General features: G+C 38.1%; 1 protein-coding gene and 1 long non-coding RNA gene across 3 annotated transcripts in view; one reads left to right on the forward strand and one right to left on the reverse strand.

Moving 5' to 3' along the window:
- LOC309845432 overlaps positions 1-20,245 on the forward strand; it is a 180,344-nt gene that overhangs the window by 145,612 nt on the left and 14,487 nt on the right. The window lies entirely within an intron of this gene.
- UMAD1 (UBAP1-MVB12-associated (UMA) domain containing 1) overlaps positions 1-20,245 on the reverse strand; it is a 238,692-nt gene that overhangs the window by 52,533 nt on the left and 165,914 nt on the right. Inside the window, exon 6 of the mRNA XM_082693370.1 lies at positions 19,089-19,162. Within this exon, the coding sequence (XP_082549496.1) occupies positions 19,089-19,162 (74 nt within the window). The remainder of the gene's footprint in view (positions 1-19,088; positions 19,163-20,245) is intronic.

The following is a 20,245-nucleotide window of genomic DNA, read 5'->3' on the forward strand; positions in this document are numbered from 1 at the left end:
AATAGGGAAAAGTTGCTTGATTCATGACCAATTTACCTTATTAGTGGCTTCTCTTATGTAATAGGAAGTACTGTAGCTACAAACGAGGGAATTATGAAGCGCAGCAAGGTAAACATATGAACAAAAATGACCAGTTATTAAAAACTTTCTCAGTTTTTCTGCTGGGAATCTCTTAAAAACTATGCCACTTAAAACAGCAAGGACAGGGGGCACTTCGGTGGCTCAGTGGGTTAAGCCTCTGCCTTCACCTCAGGTCATGATCTCAGGGTCCTGGAATCGAGCCCCGCATCAGGCTCTCTGCTCAGTGGGGAGCCTGCTTCCTCCTCTCTCTCTGCCTGCCTCTCTGCCTACTTGTGATCTCTCTGTTAAATAAAATCTTTAAAACAAAACAAAACAGCAAGGACGGGAGCACCCACTCCTAACTAATGAAACAGTATATTAACACTTTTTAAAGAAAGAAAAATGTTCATTGCATATTATAAGTACTGTGACTTCAAAGACAAGTATTTCTAAAGAGCAAATAGCTCACAAGAATATAGAAGCATTAAAAACTTTTTTAAGGAGGTAACACTTGGAAAAAAAAATTAAGAAAGAATGCTTTCGTGATAAATGACAGAAAAGACAACCCCCCCCCACCACCCCAAAAAAGTTTTTTGTGCTCACGGAAGTCTTACTAATATGTCCTCAATTGACTGCCAAAAAAAAAAAAAAAAAGGATGACAGGGCCATCTTTGCAATCCAGGGCAAGGTGGAAAGCCAAACTGTCCAAATCTGGGAATCTTGCAGGATTTACACTAAAGCATTGTGCTATTTTTAACGTACTTTAAGCTCACTTTTATTACTTCCAGACCTTTTTCCTCATTAAGGCACAGATATAAACTGGGAGCTACTCATAGGATAGATACCAAATAGTCTGTCTGCTGGCGAGATACAGACCTCCACCTTGCATGCATATCAGCTGGAGAAAAAAGAGCCTTTATTCATCAAATTTAAAAAGCACTCTCTCATTTCATGCTAATTGTATGGTCCTTTGCATGATATACAAAAGATTGCCCAAGATGAAAGGCATTAAAAAGAAAACTACCAGTCTTGGAGGTTTTTTTTGGGAACAAGATTAACTTATTACTTTTTTAGAGAAAGTAAATGACTGACTAATTCAAGTATTACATTTATCTGCACAGAATGACCTTTACAGGTTTTATTATTGTCAATGCCTATTCAACTGCCTCTCTGCCTAACATAATGTGACCTCATTCGACTAATCTCAGTGCCCCAAAACCTTTTAGGGTGGTGTCAAACAGTTCATAAATTAAAGAATTTAAAATAAAGTACACACGAGTCTTAAATGATTTTCCCCCCAACAAAGGAAACAGTTAAACCTCCTTGGAAAAGAGAGGCTGATTATTAAGAAATGTTTGTTTCCCAGCTCCTCCTACATGCACGTTCTGCTTCGGCTGGTTTCTTATGAAAGCACAATAAGAAAAATTCATTGTGGTTATGGATATTATCAGTAATAAGATGTAATAACATAATAAGTGACAGAATATTAGTCAATAGTTGTAAATAAGATAAGCCATGATAATTTGCACCATACCATAATTTATGGCATATGGTAATATATGAATTGGGTCTTTGAAAAACTGCATTAATTTAGATTGATCTTACTATAAATATCAACCAGTTATTAACAACTATGTCACAGCCATCAAGGGAACAGAGGTGAAAAAGAGAGAAACACTAGGTGCAGTCCATTCATTTAGGCAGCCAAGACAACAAAGAGGCACTTATTCCTTGTGTAACTATTGATTGCTATCAGTCAACTGAACAGGGTTGGCAAGACTGAAGAACAGCCACTTCAACCCACAGCCGTTGCATGGAGCAGAAGAATAATTGGGCTTCCCAAACTGCCCCCAAAATTGATTCTTCAAGAGGTTAAAATCCAAATCAAATATACTGCTACTAACTAATACCTACTATACAATATTAAGGATCTTTTTAACCTATTTGACTAGCACTGTCCGGTAAAACTTAAGGCGAACCATGTATGTGATTTTCAGCCATAGTAGGAAAGGTAAAAGAAAAGGGTGAAATTAATTGTAATCTCTTTAACCCAGTATCTCCAGAATATTATCATAACATGTATTCAACATAAATTATTGAGAGAGTTCCGATCTTTCTTTCATACCAAATCATTGGAACCTAGAACTTTTTTTTTTTTTTTTAACACTTTAGCACATCTGAATTCAGAACCGTCACATTTTAAGTGCTCAAAGCCACACATGGCAAGTAGTGACCACATTTGGCCGTATAGTTAAAATCTCTCAAACCAGAAAAAAAAAAAAAAAAAAAAAGCCTTGTTCCTAATTACTACCTAATGTTTTCCTGTGAGTCAAATCTCAAGCCACTAGTGAAGTTACTTGTTCTTTGTGTTAATGAACACATTGAAAACACAAACTATAGCACTAAAAACAGGGACTGAATCCTAAGAAGGCCATGCTTAATTTTTACTAATAACAAGTATTTATATATTAAACTACTTGTTTTCCCTGGCCCCATTTCTGATCCTGCCACAAATTTCAGGAGTTTTGTTTTTTTCTCTGAGGATCTAATTATCAGCCACATTGCCCAACATTCAGTGAAATATTCCTATCTTTGAATAATATAGTGTTCCAAAGTAGTAAATTATGTAATTCCTAAAACTGAATTGGTTTATGACTAATTGGTAAGAATCGTGGAGTTTCCTCATGAAAAGAGTTCCAAAAAATCAAGAAAAGAATAACTAAAAACAAATGACTACCAAAATACACTAAATTCCAGGCTAACAAGCTCTTGGCCCTTATGAAATGACAAAAGACAGCTTAAGGGCTTGCATGCTAAACCGAAACCCAACAAACCATTTTAAAGAGGTGAAGCAGGGATGATCATTAGTAGAAAAATAAGTGACAGAGAGATGCCAGTATTTAATCCTCAAATCTGAACATTTGAAATTTAAAAGGCATAATTAAAAAAAAGAAAAGCCAGTTCATTTCTTTCTTCTCTCTCATGAGTTGTCAGAAGATTTTAATTTCAAGTTTGGGTTTTGATTCGACTGATAATTCTAGGCAATATATCAGCAACCAAAACCAAAATGTTAATAGAATTATAAATGTTATAATCAACACCTAAAAAGATCTTGAGATACAAATAGCATAGTCCCTAAATCATTTATGAGAAGAATGTATCAAAAAAAGTAAACATTCTCATAGTATGCATTTATCCTTAATTTATATACAATTTAACCTTTTACTTCTCCTAATATATCATTTTCACGTCTCATACTCTCCTGTGGCACCACCTTTCTGCATCAGTAAAACTCCTTGACACTTAACTTGGTTAAGGAAAGCAGTGGTTAACTGATTCATTTGGTTCATTGATGGTTAACTTTGTGATGCCCTAAAATTTGCTTGAGTGACGATTATCTCTGAAAGACAGTTACAGCTTCCAATCCTGGGCTTCAGTTATGGTCAACTGTCTTGTATGATCTTGCATGAGCTTATAGAATGTAACACAGTTTTTTTAAACCACAAATATTCAGCAGAGTAATAACCCAGAGATTTTCAGATGTGAAAAACAATGGTTAATAGAGCCTTGGCCAAAAGAGGTGTTCAAGAAATACTTATTGAAATAAATGAAATGGTCTGAGAGTTTAAAAATGCTCTTTGATAAGAAGCTAGGGAATTATAATTTATTAAGCTGGCTAATCAGGTTTCACTTCGGCAGTGATAAAGATAACAGTGTGAAGTTACTCAGATCTTTTGGTGACTAAATAACTAATGCTAGAATCTGGATCCATTTTTCTTTCAGAGCAAAACTACAAGTAGGCTGAAAGCACAGAATACTGGTTTTGGTTTTCAGTGTCAGTAGGCATGAAGCAGAGGTTTAAAAAAACAAAACAAAACATGTCCACCCATGGAAATTTATCCAACTGAAAATGGTACACATCTCTTTGATCTGCTTCAGCGGCCCTTTTGCACAAGTATGATTTCTGCAGGGTGTTTGTAGGTACGATGTACGAATGTATGATGTACACTGAGTTGGACTTGCCAGTTCACTGTAACAATAACAGAGAGAGATCACAAGTAGACAGAGAGGCAGGCAGAGAGAGAGAGAGAGAGGGAAGCAGGCTCCCTGCTGAGTAGAGAGCCCGATACAGGACTCTATCCCAGGACCCTGAGATCATGACCTGAGCCGAAGGCAGCTGTTTAACCCACTGAGCCACCCAGGCGCCCATAAATATTATTTTTAGGCTCTGGGATTTCAGCATTAAGTAAGACAGTGAAAACCACAGCTTTCAAGAATCTTCTATTCTTCCAGTAGTTACCTATACCTTGTCAGATACAGCGCAGTCTAAGCAACTATTGAATGTAAACGTTTGGCATATTAGAAATTGGGAATGAAGAATTTAAGAAGTAGCAATAATATGGTTTGGAGAAAAACTGTAGATGCTTATCAGGTACTTATTTTGCCAACTTAATTTTTGTGCAAGAAAGTCTTACACGAAATAGCTAAAAGGGACAAAACACATACAGAGAGATATTTAGGAGTCACACGGGAATAAGATGTACAACACAGGGAATACAGACAGTGGTGCTATAATCGTGTTGTGTGGTGACAGGTGGAGGGTAACTCATGGTGACCACAGTGTAATGTACAGACTTGTCCAATCACTCTGAAACAAATGCAGTGTTGTTTTTGTCAACTATACTCAAATTAAAAATTTTAAACAAAAGATACACTTAGGAATCACTAAAAAATCAGAGGAAAAATGTCATGAAGCATTTAAAAATATAACTTAAAATATGTTTTCCGTCACGAATGGGTGCCTACAACAGTCAATATAGAGGAAAAGCACTGAATACACAACTGAGTTTTGAGTAAAGGCCTAATACATGATAGAGCTAAGCTCCTTTAGGATTTGGAAATCAGAATCATCACTGACCTGGCCTAATGGGATTGATTAAAGATAACTTGATGCGGTGCCTGGCTGGCTCAGTCAGAACAGCATGCAACTCTTGATCTCGGGGTTGTGAGTTTGAAGCCCGTATTGGGTGTAGAGATTACTTAAAAATAAAATCTTTTAAAAATAAAAATAAATAAAGATAACCTGAAAAACCAACAGAAACCATGGAAGAACTTTGTGAGAACAGTTCAATGCAGGGAGATGGAGTGATTTTACAGATATACTCCCGTTAACCCAGCATTAAAAGAATAAGGACTGTGCCCAAAGTTATGGTGTTTCAGGCTAGAATAACAAACTGGATAACAAGTTATTCTGTCTTAGGTCCAAACTAAATGTTCATTCCTGCACACAATCAGCATTAAGCTTTTATTGAGTGGCTGACCTATGGCCAGGCACAGTGGTGGGCAGTAGGAACACAGTGCTAAATCAACCAGGATTCCCTAGTTCATGATGGTTTTGGTCATGATACGAGGAGCTAGACATGGGCATGTAAAGGGATTGAGAAAGCAGAAGAGAGGACCTTGCCGAAGGGAGACAAAGATGGCATCAAAAATGAAAGATACCTGAGCAGAGGTCTGAGGATGAATAGGGGTTTTCCATGTGAACATAAGGGGTAAAAGATAAAGCTCTCCAGAAAAAGGAGAGAATTGCACATGTAAACTCTGAGGAAGAGATTATGTTCTCGGCATGGTTTTATAAACTTCATATGGTGACAAAGAATGACCTGGATGTTTACACAGGCAAGGCCGATCAGGAAGGGCCAGCCATGCCCCTCAAAGTTACTGGATTTTATCTTGGAAGCAGCTGAAGAGCCCCTAACATCATCAGGTAAGGCAGCTCCATGGTCATATCTGTGGACAAATGGACTGAATGATGGTAAGGCTGAGGACCAGAAGGCCATTTCAGAAACTCTTCACAACAGTCCACGTGAGCAGTAATTAGGCTTGAGTGGAGAGGGAGCGGAAAGGGCAAGTAAGTGAGGTGGAAGCAAAGTGACGGGGTGACCAGCTGGGTTGAGAGTGGCAAAAGAGGAAGAAGTCAAGGATAATTCCCTGGCTTCTGACTTGAGAAGATACCAGTCTCCACGCCACATCATTCTGTCAGCTTTCAATTTTGGATTCTGGCTTCCTGAGATTGATCACTGCTGCTTTGCCACATTCCCTTTGTCCTAAAGAATGTCCCTAGGTGCTGCTGAATAGACACAGAAATACAGAGGCAGCTGGCCCCACCTCTGAGTGATGGTGATGAGAGGGGGAAGCACCACTTGCGCCTCTCCCAGCCTCCTCTATACAACCTTCAGCAACCAACAGCAGCAATCCTTTATGTGATGCTCCATTGAATTCTGTACACAAATAATGAGGTCAAAATATAGTTATTATGAACCCCACTATTACAAGGCATTATAGAAAAATAAAAGCCAAGAACAATAGCTGGGAGTTCTACAGGAATGTCATATGATGCAATGCAAAGATTTTGTGGTTCGTCAGGTGTGAGTCTGACTTCTGGCGTGTGTGAACTTGGGAAATGGATATTCTTTTTTATAAAATCTTTTTTTTTTTAAGATTTTATTTATTTATTTGACAGAGAGAGATCACAAGTAGACGGAGAGGCAGGCAGAGAGAGAGGAGGAAGCAGGATCCCTGCTGAGCAGAGAGCCCGATGCGGGACTCGATCCCAGGACCCTGAGATCATGACCTGAGCCGAAGGCAGCGGCTTAACCCACTGAGCCACCGAGGCGCCCGGGAAATGGATATTCTTAAGACTTGGTTGCTTCCTCAATAAAAGATAGTATAGCCTACCTCATCTGTAAAAATTGGTGAGATGATATATGTAAACCTCCTATTAGCACCATGCCCAACTTGTCATAGATTCAAAAGATAAGAATAAAGGAAATATCCTTCTCTATTTCCCATCCCCTTTGACTACTCAAAGACCTCCTGCCTCCAAAGAGAGTCTAGTTATCACCAATGGGTATTTCTCTCTACTTCCCACACTCATCCACACTGCCGTTAGAAAAAGGAAGCTTCTAAAGGCAAAATAGGATCATAACTGTGTCAGAGACTTTTGCAGTCCATCCAATATTCAGCTTTCCTTTCCTCTTCATTAATGAATGCTGATTTTGCTGGGTGTAGCAAAGTACCAAGTGAAAAACAGTTCCCAAGCTCCATTGCTGCTAGGGGTAGCCATGTGATACATTAGGGCCAATAGATCTCTGCTAGAGAGGTTTTGAAATGTTTCTGGTCACAGGTACTTTCATTCTCCCTTCACTTTCCTTCCTTTTTTCAACTTCCTGGAAACTGGGTATGATGGGTAGAGCTACAGTGGCCACCTTGCAAACTATGAGGAAAAGATCAAGATTCATAGGACATCAGTCTTGACAAAAGTGCGTTCCTGAAACAATGCTTCCACCACATTCCAAGACATTTTTTCAACACATGGGACAAAGAAAGCCCTAATTTAAGCTGTTGCCTTTCAGGTATTTAAAACTTTCATCTGAGCACAATTCCTGACTTAATCCCTTCAGACCTACTTTAGTATGATTTTCAAGGCATTAACCATGATTTTCTTCCAGCCGAAAAAGAAACAAACATTTATTGAGTGTCCAGTATATGTCAGACATTGTGTATATAGACATTCAAATAAAAATTACATATTGACTCTTTAAGTCTTATAGTCACCCTGCAAGCTAAGTACTTCCGTTCACATTTTATGGCAAGGGGACCGGAGGATCTAAGATGCTAAGTATGATCAAAGGCACCCTGCTGATACATGGGGAAGCCAGGACCCGAGCTCCAAGTCTGTCTGGTGATGGCATTCATGCTCTGGCCATGCTCCGTGCTCCTGCAGGGGTCGGTGGATTCACCACTGTGAGAAATCATGACTCTCAAGACAGTGTCTCCAAATCAGGCAGTCATTTTTCCTATATCTTCCATACTTATATCTAAAAATCCAACTAGTAAGCCGTCTAAGAGCATTTAAAAAAGAGTGTGTGTAGAAAGAGGCTAAAGAGTGGTTGATGGAGCGAGCCACGCAAGTTACAGGAGCCTAAGGAACACTATGCCTGAAAGCAGCTGGACAAAGTTGATAATCTGGAAAGGAGGTTCCTTTTACCCCGTCCTCCAGTCAACAACAACCCTGAAGAAACCACACTGACTGGAGATCAGGGTATGAGCCTGAGACATGGGAGAGGCGTTAAGTAAGGTGCCCCATGTCCACAGATTCTCACAGAAAAAAAAAACTCATGTATAATTTTATCACTTTTTTTTTTAAAAAAGGAGGAATGAAAGAAAATCAAAATTGCATATGTGTGTGTATACATACACACATATATATCTTATAACCTACTTTGTATGTATCTCTTATAACCTAGTAAAATAAAAAGCACACATGAAATAGAGACTTACTTTATATAAGTACTACATAAATATATGTGTACAAGTGTGTACGAATTGTAACCCTTTTGTGTCTACACTGAATCTGAAGCAGCTAACAAGAGTCACAATAAATTTAAAAATCATGTACAGGAAAAATACAGGAGCAAAGAAAAGAGGAAAATGAAGTATACAAATACATATTCTACAGGATGCTAAATAATTACTAAAACTGAGCTGTACATCTAGATCCGAGCCTCCTCCTGCTAAAGGAAAACAGAAAAAATGATGAAATACAGAATTCACGATGGCCCTGAGATAAAGGGAATACTAACACCTCAGGAGAACCGAACTATTTTCAATTCATACAAAGGCAATAAGAAACCAGAAGACCTGAGTGGGATTTGACACGGGGGAGACCGTGTCATGTAGTAGACAATGTCTTAGTAATTCCCTCCGAATAAATGTCAGAGTGTATTCCACACAACAGTTTCTCACAGAGTTACTCAGTCAAGCTGAAAAACCATTCAGGGCAGGCAATCTGTGCAGGACTAAGCCAAGGAGATAGAAACACACTCTGGTGGGACCAGCTGGATCTAGTAACGAATCCCCAAATACCTAGGTGAACAAATAGCATGTTCTGGCAATTAGTCTTCAACCAAAACCAGCTTAAGAAGTAGGATTTTGCAACATGGAGGACTTCAGGAGAAAGAAAGGAAAAGTGAATTGGGGGAAATCGGAGGGGGAGATGAACCATGAGAGACTATGGACTCAGAAACAAACTGAGGGTTTTAGAAGGGAGGAGGATGGGGGGGATGGGTGAGCCTCGTGGTAGGTATTAAGGAGGGCACAGATTGCAGGGAGCACTGGGTGTTGTACATAAACAACGAATCTTGGAACACTGCATCAAAAACTAATGATGTATTTTTATGGTGACTAACATAATAAATTAAAAAAAAAAGCAGGATTATGCAACAGTTCACACACTCTTCTCAGTTCAGAAGTTCTGAGAAAGTTTTTATGGACTTTTTATTACTATGTAAACGATACTTCAGTCTACTATCACTGTGCTCTCAGGGAGAGTATATGCCAGTCTTTTCTCCTTCTCCAAGTGGCATAAAAAGGCAGAGAAAATATGGGTTGCTATTACTTTAAAAAAAATTAGGGCTTTTGGCTTTTACATTAGGAGGTTCTAGTACATATACTCTCTATTATATAATGGGCAGTAGAGATGATTTATGAATTCACACCCATAATGATTTCTTAACTCATTTTAAAGGCAATGTGTGAAAGGCATGTTCCTAAGGCTATGACATCCCCAAAGTGGACATTAAACAGTCCTTGAATGGGTGGAAATTAATGTTAATTATTGAACAGGGTAGAACACAGAGGTTCATTAAAAAGAAAAAGACACATGTAGGGAAGAGTGCCTGCCAGATCTGGAAAGCAATGCAAAAATCAACATAAATTTAGCTGAGCTTCACTACAGTGTAATTATTTTTTATGTATTCTTACCCTCATAAGCAGATTCACACCAAGAATCCTCAGTAAGGTACAAAGTGGAATATTCAGAAACTGCCAATGAGACCACACACCTATCTGCATGCTACTTTTCCATTACAAAAGAGTCAGATGAACCGTTTCTCAAAAAAACCAAACTCTAGTTGTGTGAAGACAACATGAATGCGGCTGTGCTTTAATTTAAACTCTGTACGTAGTCACAAGAAGTTACGACTGTAACATGAACCGAAGGAGAAAAAAAATAAGGACCATTTGTTACTAATTAAAAAACAGGGGATTAGAAAAAAGATGGCTATGGGAAATAGAGAACAGTTGTTCTCCCAACATGGACCTCTCACCCTGCTGATTTTGTGGTTTTTAAAACTATAAAAGTGGGAAAACTGGAAAAATGACAACAAAATGACTACCAAAATATAAACAGAAGATCCAATTTACTTTTAAAAATAATAGTCTCTAATTTGGAGATTGAAAACTAGATTTGCTAAGCAAAAAGCTAGTATTTCCACATTTGGGCTCCTCCGCCTACACATATATAATAAACACACATTGGCTCTAATGCAGCTCCAGCAATGCGGTAACAAGGTTCCAGTTCTCGGATTCTAATTGCAATCAACTGCAATAAATCAGCAGATGAGGCAGGTGGTTAAAGTTGTATAACTTTAACAAACTAAGATTGCTGAAGTTAAATAAATATCATTGTGGTCAATTTAAGCTACCTAGCTTCATCAAGCAGAGCTACAAAAGCAGCAGGTTAGCGGGTTTCTGGCAAGGAATAATTGGTTCTGAGCAACAGACTGTGTACATGAGCAGAAACATTGCGTAAAACTCACATTACTGGCTTCCCCACACCATATGTGCATTTTGGATGGAAACAGGGGCAGCTCTCCTACACCTCACATAGTTTGGCCTTACTGACTAGGATGAATGAACATTATGTTTCAGTGTGCTAGTAAACCCCAGTAGAAACCGGTAAACACCGGAATTATGACCTTTCAATTGTAAGTTTTTCCAGTGAAAATGAAATTAGAACAAAGATGGAGTGGTAACAAAAACATACAAAACTGAAGTTACAGAGAAGGTCTTTACAAACTCTTGATAAGCAAGCCTCAAATTAATTCATCTTGCCAGTGTTTTGGGTAATCAACGACCTAGGCAAGTCTGATTGTCAAATATAAATGTCAAATGTTTACAGATCTGCAGGAATAGTAAAGTGTTTTAATTGTTCTTTACCAGTGGCCCAAGACAGACGTTATAAGCAAGAGCAAGGATATTTGGAAGTAGTTTCTGCAGTCTGACAATTTACCAGCAAGGGCTGCTGGTCCACTCCTTTTTAACAAGCATAAAGGCTTGACTAATCAATGCCTAAAGTCTTCAATACACAGCAGACTCTCACCTTACCGTCCATCACTGCCTCCTCATCACCATCACGGTAGTGATATAAAGGTTGGCATTTGGTGGCACAATCTCAATTCACTTTCCAAAGAGGTCAAGAGCCAGGACTTCTTGGCAAGAAAAAAAAATCTCAGATCCCGCATCTAACCCACCTACACCTATCTCACTGACTGAGAACTGAACTTGAAGAGAACCTTGGCAACTGGTCCCAGATGATACATTTGGTGAGCAGGGGAGTCCCCCAAAATGTACTTCCTACTATATTATGCAATGATTCAAATGAAAGTAAGGGAGAAATGCATTCTATAAAATCTTCTTCTCAAAAGGTATCTTGTATAAGGAGGATAAATACATTAAAGAATTAAATCTACCATTTAAATGACATAATCCAACTGTGCTTCATTTCCCAGTAAATCAGAAATTTGAAAAGGTTTTATATTAGGGGAAACAAACAACAAAGATCCTTACACTCATTTGATAAAATTACATTCTCATCAACTAATTATTATAAAGGGAGAAATTAATTAAGTTCAACCAAGTGTCTCAACATCACAGTATAAAGGAAAAAAGCACGGCTTTTAGACAAATACACATTTAAACTGAAAGCCCACAACATATTTTGTGGGGGAAATATGACTTTATAGCTGATCCAATGACATTGACAGGTTGATCAATGAGAAAAGTTTGGGCCGTGTGATTTCCAATGAGATGTGAAGAATAACCTCCAAGTCACCTCACTCTTCTCCCTGCTGGAAAGGCCCCTGGGTGAGAGGACAGATGTTTGGACAAATTGTGATCAGATGTGGTGCTCTGTGATCAACTCATTAAGGGATCTTAAACCTAAATGAGCCAAGGCAGAAACATCCCAACCTATCTCCTAAGGGTCACCCTCAATAATCCGCTCCATTGTTTTTACTGCCATAGGAAATAGTTCTTCTATTAAGCAAAATCTGCCCTTGAGTGAATACATCATTTCCTCATCACTGACCTCACTAACATTTAAAATATAAGATACACTCATTACAGACAAATCGGAAAATAAGAACACTGGAAAGAATGAGTTAACCCACACAGCTCTCATTCCAAAGGTAACTACCCTTTCTGCTTTTATGGACCCCATCATCTTTTTCTGCACAGTTTTTACAGAGCAACAATATGGTATATACAATTTGGGCCTCATATTTTTAACTAAAATTATGAAACCAAGAGTTTTCATATTTGATTGAAAACTAATCATAAATTGCATTTAGGAAAATGGAAAAATAGTCCCTTGAATGAACTGCCATCTTTTTTTTTTCTTTGCATGTAGAACTTCTTGGGGACTGAAAAGATTTTCTTAAAATAGAATCCTAGAAGTGGAATTACTGTCAAAATATATTAACGTCTTTATGGCTCTTGATATTTACTGCCAAAATGCTTTCCAAAAATGGTTGTACCAATTTAAACGGCCTTCAATATCAATACCCATTATAGCTGTATTTGGACTATGACTATCTTGTGAGAATAAACAAGTTTCATAATCATCTTTATAACACCAATACTTTAAATAAATAAACTTAGATGCTATGTTATACTAGAAAATTCTTAAAGCCGAAATCCTGACACCCGGTAGAGGAATGTTCGCAATTCTTAACACTCTTCTTGAAAATCACAACCTCTAGTTCCCTTTTCCCTGCACCACAGAACCTCAATTCTTTTCTACGCAGAACCCAGTCTTTATTGAGATCATCTTATTCCCCTTTTAAGAAATGGTAATCAAAGACTTTATTGTATGGAATTCACAAAGCTCAAGGATATTTTCATCCATTTTAATGACTATCTGAAATAAACACAAGGAAATTAATCCCTACAGAGTCTGAAGGCTCCTCCACTCTGTTAAAAGACTTAAGGGAAGTGCAAAAACACATTAGAAGAAAAGTGGACATGTTTCGTGACTATGTGCATTCCATGCCTTTCAAAAGAAACAAACAAAAAATCTTTTGTTTCCTAAATTACTGAAATGTGAATTCCACAGGTAACTCATCTATTTTCAAATACGTGAGTTAAAAAAACCCCAGTATACTACATTGAGAAATATGCCTGAAATGAGCTGAACAAAATCCCCCAAATATTTACTTCACATTCCAGGGATTCTAGTATTCTGCACTTAACAATTTTTAGCAAGCATTTTGTTGTTGCTACCTCAATTACTGTCTGGCAATTGCTGTCTATTAAATTTCCTAGCACAAATTGGCTGTACGTTTGTTTAGGTCGTCATTAAGAAATTTATATTAAATATGCAATAAGCTACTTTGGTTAACAGAAGTTGGGGGGATATTAGTGTCACAGTTTATTATTATAAATAATTTTTGTGTCTTCTGTCAGCATAACCACAGTAGTATCTCAATACCACCAGCTGATAATAATCTTTATAAATCCTACTTTGCAGCTATACCATCTGTTAGTTATTATTTTATATGTGTCTCCATATGCATATGTGAATTAGTTGTCACTCAAGACAAATATATAAATAGAATTGTGGTTTTGTGGGGAGATTTTTATTGGCTTGTTTTTGTGTTTTGTTATCTTTAGGCCAGTAAGTGAACTAAATAAACATATTCCTCAGTCTTGGAAACAGAAACTAAATGCAAATTTAAAAATAATTTTTGTAGTACAAATAAATTTAAATTCAATGCACACTTAATCTATAAGTATCTACTAAAATCTACTAATAGCCACCAAAATTGGATATAATTAAAGAACCTGAAATTTACATATTCATAGCTCTTGAAATATACCTACAAAACCAAAAAAGAATAGGCCCACCAGTAAAGTAGCCGCTAATATGGGTTCCAGTTTTCACAATACAAAACACTTGCCATGACTGATGATTTGAAAATAATGACTAATTACCTGCTTACTTGTAATGTTTATTTCCCTCAAAAGAGGAGTTATAATGGCAAAAACTCAAAGTGGGTCCCCCATGAATCTGTGGGTTTATTCCCCTGAGCTGTAAGTAACAGGCTCCTAGACTGGCAGAAGGCGGTAAGTAGCGGCAACATTATTATGACTCATGACCAAAATTCACCCAGAAAGGCAACAAGAAAAAAAGAAAGAACAGAAGGAGATGGATAATCCTCCAACTGGAATTAGTTCCAAATTATAACGCTTTCCCCAAGTACTAGAGTCTAATGATTTTCATTTCAGTAAGGCCAAACATAGGCTTAGAGGGGCTCATGCTCTACGTACCGAAAACATGATGAATTCTTTTGAAAACTACCAGTTAAAACTACTCTTTAGTGGTTAAAAACTACTCTTTAAACTGACTGAAACACAACGTGAGAGTAACCACATTTGATGATTAGATGGTTCAGTATTTCCTTAAGTTATCCTATTTGAGGTGAGGATGCTCTGGGATCATACAGAGGGAACACCAAGGTAGAAACAGTGGCAACCATTCAAAGTCATCACTGAGAGTAACCCTAAAATATTTAGGGAGGGGGACTAAAGAAGACAAGTACACTGAGAAATTATGTTTTTCTGAAATGAATGCCATATTACTTTCAGTTCACAAAGTAAAAAGTCCCACTGATAACGTAATACAAATAAATATGCTGCCTTTCATAGTCATCTGTGTAAACCTGTAAAGGTATCTCATAATCCACCCTCTGTAAAAATGAACTTATTTGATGTCCAAACCAGTTCTCTTTTTTGCACATTATATTCTGTCTAGATGCTAGAATTTCCATGATGTCGGGTGAGAGCTCTATTTGGAGACGGAACACATGTTTTAAGTATACTTGGGCTATGAAGTGTAAGGAAAAATATCACAGGCTACTTAAAATATTTTAACCGCCATCAAAACTGCAGTGTGGCATAGGCCGAGCCACATTCGTTTCTTAACCCTTTATCATCTATCATTCAGATTCCTGTGTGGAAAGTCAGTTCATACCATGATTTGCCCCTGTATTTCTAAAATGTTCTTTTTTCCCCCCAAGTTTTTTTTTTTTTAAATGTTCTTATTGAAGGATTTCATTACGGAATTTCACAGGGATTTATCATGCAGGAATTAATTGTGTAAATGCTGAGACAAATTCTTTCATGGTCTGAAGCTCACCTATTGCCTGAGGCCTCTCTACATTCTCCCTCCCTAATGACACCTCTTTCTTCACTGAAATCTCACTTATCTTTGTAGTTACAGAGTTTAAGGAACTTATTTATTCCATTTTATATTACAGTGATTTGTGGTACTTTCTAATTTTTCCATGAATAGACTGCGAATTTCTGCTTCTATAGCTAATTTACCAAGCATATTCTCATTATAAATAATATTTCAACATTTCTAGTACAGCCACTAAAAAAATAGTGGGAATCTTTCCTGCTTGGTACAGTATTTACACTTTCTTAATCAGACATCTATCTTTTTAAAAAAATTTTACTGATTTATTTGACAGAGAGAGAGCAGCAGCAGCAGGAGTGGGAGAAGCAGGCTCCAGTGAGCAGGGAGCCTGGTGCAGGGCTCAATCCCAGAACCCTGGGATCATGACCTGAGCAGAAGGCTGATGTTTAACTGACTAAGCCACCCAGGCACAGCTATCTTTTTTTTTTTTCCCTAAACTAACTAAAATCATTATACTTTTCCTTGGTAATGTAGTAGGAGTATCAAAAATAATGTAAATTAATAGATTTTTATGGGTACCCCCTAAGAAATAAGAAAGCTTTTTCTTTTCATAGCGGTAAAGGGGTGAGAGCTACGTGTTTATAGTGGACGGGGAAAAATAGGATTAGCACACTACTGGGTATTTACCCTAAAGATACAAATGTAGTGATCTGAAGGGGCATGTGCACCCGAACGTTTACAGCAGCAACGTCCAAAATAGCCAAACAGTGGAAAGAACCTAGATGTCCGTCAACAGATGAATGGATAAAGAAGATGTGGTATATATATTCAATGGAATACTATGCAACCATCAAAAGAAATGAAATCGTGCCTTTTGCAATGACATGGATAAAACTAGAGGGTATCATGCTGAGCAAAATAAGTCAATTAGAGAAAGACAACTATCATACGATCTCCCTGATATGAAGAATTTGAGAGGCAGTGTGGGGGGTTTGGGGGGTACAGAAGGAAAAAAATGAAACATCCCAAAGATGGGATTGGGAGGGAGAGAAACCATAAGAGATTCTTAATTTCACAAAACAAACTGGGGGTTACTGTGGGTAGGGGGGTAGGGAGAGGGTGGTTGGGTTATGGACATCGGTGAGGATATGTGCTATGGTGAGTGCTGTGAAGTGTGTAAGCCTGATGATTCACAGACCTGTACCCCTGGGGCTAATAATACATTATATGTTAACAAAAAATAAAATAAAATAAAAATAGGATTAAATGAAGAGACTCCCAAGACCGCATTTGCAGAAGACTGCTTATCTGTTCATTTATAATTGACAGGGCATCTCTATCACACCACATGCATCTGACAGGATATTAGTGGCTGAAGCTAGTTCATGAAGCTGTAGGCTCCACCTTCCAGGAACTCACACTTTGGTGAAGTCATAAAGACAAGACAAGTAGTACAAGGACACTGGGGCTATCTCTGGCTGGGAGCACAGGGAAAAGAGTTCACAAAGGAGGTGCCGTTTGGATAGCATTTTGGTTTTAAGGTTTATGCTGCAGGTTTCAAGGTATTTGGGGGGCCGACATCACAAAACCTGCTGCTGGTTTTCAGAAAAGGATCTGGGAAAGAAACTGCTCATTTAAAAACAGTCTCGTGAGCAGATGAAGACCTCACTGGAGAATGAGAACCAGACTTGGAAGATATTTGTGAGATAGAATCAATAAGACTTGGTAGACTTGATCAAAAGATTGAGGAGAAGGAGTCCAAATGACATGCTGAGGCCTTTAACTTGGCAGACGGATGGTGACATTACAGGAAATCCTGATTATCACTAACACGTATTTATTGAGCACCTCCCACATACCTGACACTTTTCTAGGCCCAGAGAGCCTGTTTTTGTTCTAGTCACGGAGGCAGATAGTAAACAAATGAATAATCTGAGAATAAACTTGATGGAAGGAATAAAACAGGTTTATGTGACAGTGACCAGGGGAAGAGACACTTTAGCTGAGGCAGTCATGAAAAGTGACATTTGAAAGAAGACCTGAATGACCCTCCGGTGACCAAGGGAGAGCAAATGCAAAGGCTGAGGTGGGAAGGAGCTTAACGTGACCAAGGGACAGAACGGGAGGTGGAGTTGGGGGACTTGGGGTGTGGAGAGAAAGGAGATGGGAGATCATTTATTCTAGTTACTGTGGGCCAACAGGCAGGTTTTCAGCCAAGGAATGATGTGATCTCATTCATATTTCGGTCTCCTGTGTGGAGAATGGATTTAAGGGAGAAGGACAGGACTGAGGGTGGTGACTTAGTCTAGGGTTCTACCAGTGCTGGTGCTGAGAGGGAGGCAGATTCCAGATATAGAGGAACCGGACAGGGCTTAGGGATAGGCTCTATGTGGAATGTGAGGAAGAGAGGAGTTGGGACACCTGAGGCTAAACAACTATATACAATTTGATTCTAAACAACTCTGTAGAAGGTGTGGTGCTGTTACAGAGAGATGGTGGAAACCTGAGCAGAGAGAACCTTCAGGGCTTTGGGGGCTGGGAATCAACCAGTCTTCTTCTGTTATGTAATGGCTGAACTGCCTGGAAGCCTGTCTGTGAAATGGCATGTGGGCAGTTGGGTACAGTCCAGAGATCAGGGGGGAGGTCTCATGGAGATGTACTTGGGGAGTCGTTGGCCTCTTCCCAGAACTTAAAACTATGAGACGGGATAAGATTAATCTCGACTGATCATGACTGTATTCATCCATTCATTGAACAAACTTTTCAACAGCCTATTCTGCGCTAGGCTTTAGGGCTCCAGTGATAAACAAAATAGGACAGGTCCCTGACCTCTCTCTAGTTGTATGCAGCAGTACCCTCCCTGTGCTACAAGACGAATACAAATAGGGGTGTGTCACCATGGAGAAAGTTCCAAAATTCTCTTGTATCACCTAATAATTAGTGTTCCCCCAATCTTAAAAATGATTTAGTGATTAAATGATGTTAGTATGTTTCTATATAGTATGTGGAAGTATGAGAATTACATTTTAAAAAAAATTTTTTAATATATATATATTTAAGATTTTATTTATTTATTTGACAGAGATCACAAGTAGGCGAGAGGCGGGCAGAGAGAGAGGTGGAAGCAGGCTCCCGCTGAGCAGAGAGCCTGATGCGGGGCTCGATCCCAGGACCCCGGGATCACGACCTGAGCCGAAGGCAGAGGCTTTAACCCACTGAGCCACCCAGGTGCCCCTGTGAATTACATTTTGAAGCACCCACAAGGAAGAAATCATTTCTCACGCGGAAAAGAACAAATGTTCTAGTCCTTCTACCGAATAATGTCAAGGAGTATACTTTGATGCTGGAAACAGGAATACGGTTCTGAATAGGTTATTTTCAAACCCTTCTCTATAGCTTCATATATTATCTATTTACTCCAATTTATTAGAAAATGGCCACTCAAAAATAGTCAAACGTTTTAACTTAAGTGCTCTTTTCCTCTTTTTTCAACTGGAAGTTTCCATTTCCAGCATTAGGAAAAGCTTAGCCCTGGCGAAACCACTCCCTCTACTGCCGCCTGACTTCCAGCAGATCACCTGCTTTCTTTGTCCTAGGCATCTTTCTACATAAGCAAGAGTGGAAGTTACTATTTATCCTAAGACGAATATATAACCATACTGACTTATTAGCTTCACCCCAAAAAGACTTACTGAGTTTCACTTACCTCCAAAGGTTGGCTGCCTTCGGCCTCTGAAGTTTTACCTTCTGGTGCCTTTCTTTGCTCACCTGTTGTATCTCCTGGGAAGCAAAAAACAAAAACACAACAAAACCTTTACCATATCCTTGAGGCCAAATTGTCTTCTGTTTATTTAAAATATCTTTTGTTCCTGTATGTTTCACATTATGGAAGCAACTACTATTTTCTTTGTTACAAAGTAAGTTAATTTCTAAGAATGATCATTTTATACAGGTTCCAGGAATCATATGTACACACACACACACACACACACACACATATACACACCACCTCAACCCAGATGCTTTAATAGAGGTTTACTCTGAAAAAATTCTTATTTTGTAAATCGAGTCATATTTCAAGTAAACTAGGAAAGCTTAGGATTTAAGGAAGACAAGGAAAATTATTTTCAATTTAAAAGTCTTTATAATATGAATAACTCTCCTCCAAATTAGTTTTTTTTTTTTTTAACAAGGCTTACTCATTATAAGTGTTTAGTTGTAGGTCTGTAGATTTGTCTCAGAGTAGATATGTATATTTGCATGCAATAGTTAACGAAATGTCAAACAATCTTTACAGAAGGGGAGAACAATGAACAAATTCATAAATTAGCCTTTGGTTAATACTTTGACTCCTAAGACTGATGCCTGGGTGGGTTATATCACTAAATGAAGTTGGTAACCACGCTGGTTCCAAGGACATAGGGTAAGTTTAAGCATAATTTAATTAATTAATGGCCCATTTTAATTTATTAACTATTACTAATGATCTGTGATTAACACATGGTAGGTAAAGAAACAATTAATCAGAGGTTGATTTAGTAATTTGTAAACTACACTTCCTGTAAAATTAAGCCAGCTCAGGAATGTCCACAACAGGGAAGATTACAAAATTCATGGATGATGACTTGGCCAACACCAAAGAGTAGGAATTTGTTAATAAGGAAGGCCCTAAGTCCTGATTGGAGATAACAAAGTATGCAAGTCCTGGCTGAGCTTAACTTTTTTTTTTTTTTAATGAAACACAGAAGTTTAGCATACCATTGGAGATAATCAAGGAAGGGTCTCATTGAAATTTTAAGGAATTAAATAAAACTGTTAAATTCTAAACATTTAGAATTATGGGATGCCTCGGTGGCTCAGTTG

Source organism: Mustela nivalis (genome assembly GCF_964662115.1).
Source record: "Mustela nivalis genome assembly, chromosome: 12".
Taxonomy (NCBI): domain Eukaryota; kingdom Metazoa; phylum Chordata; class Mammalia; order Carnivora; family Mustelidae; genus Mustela; species Mustela nivalis.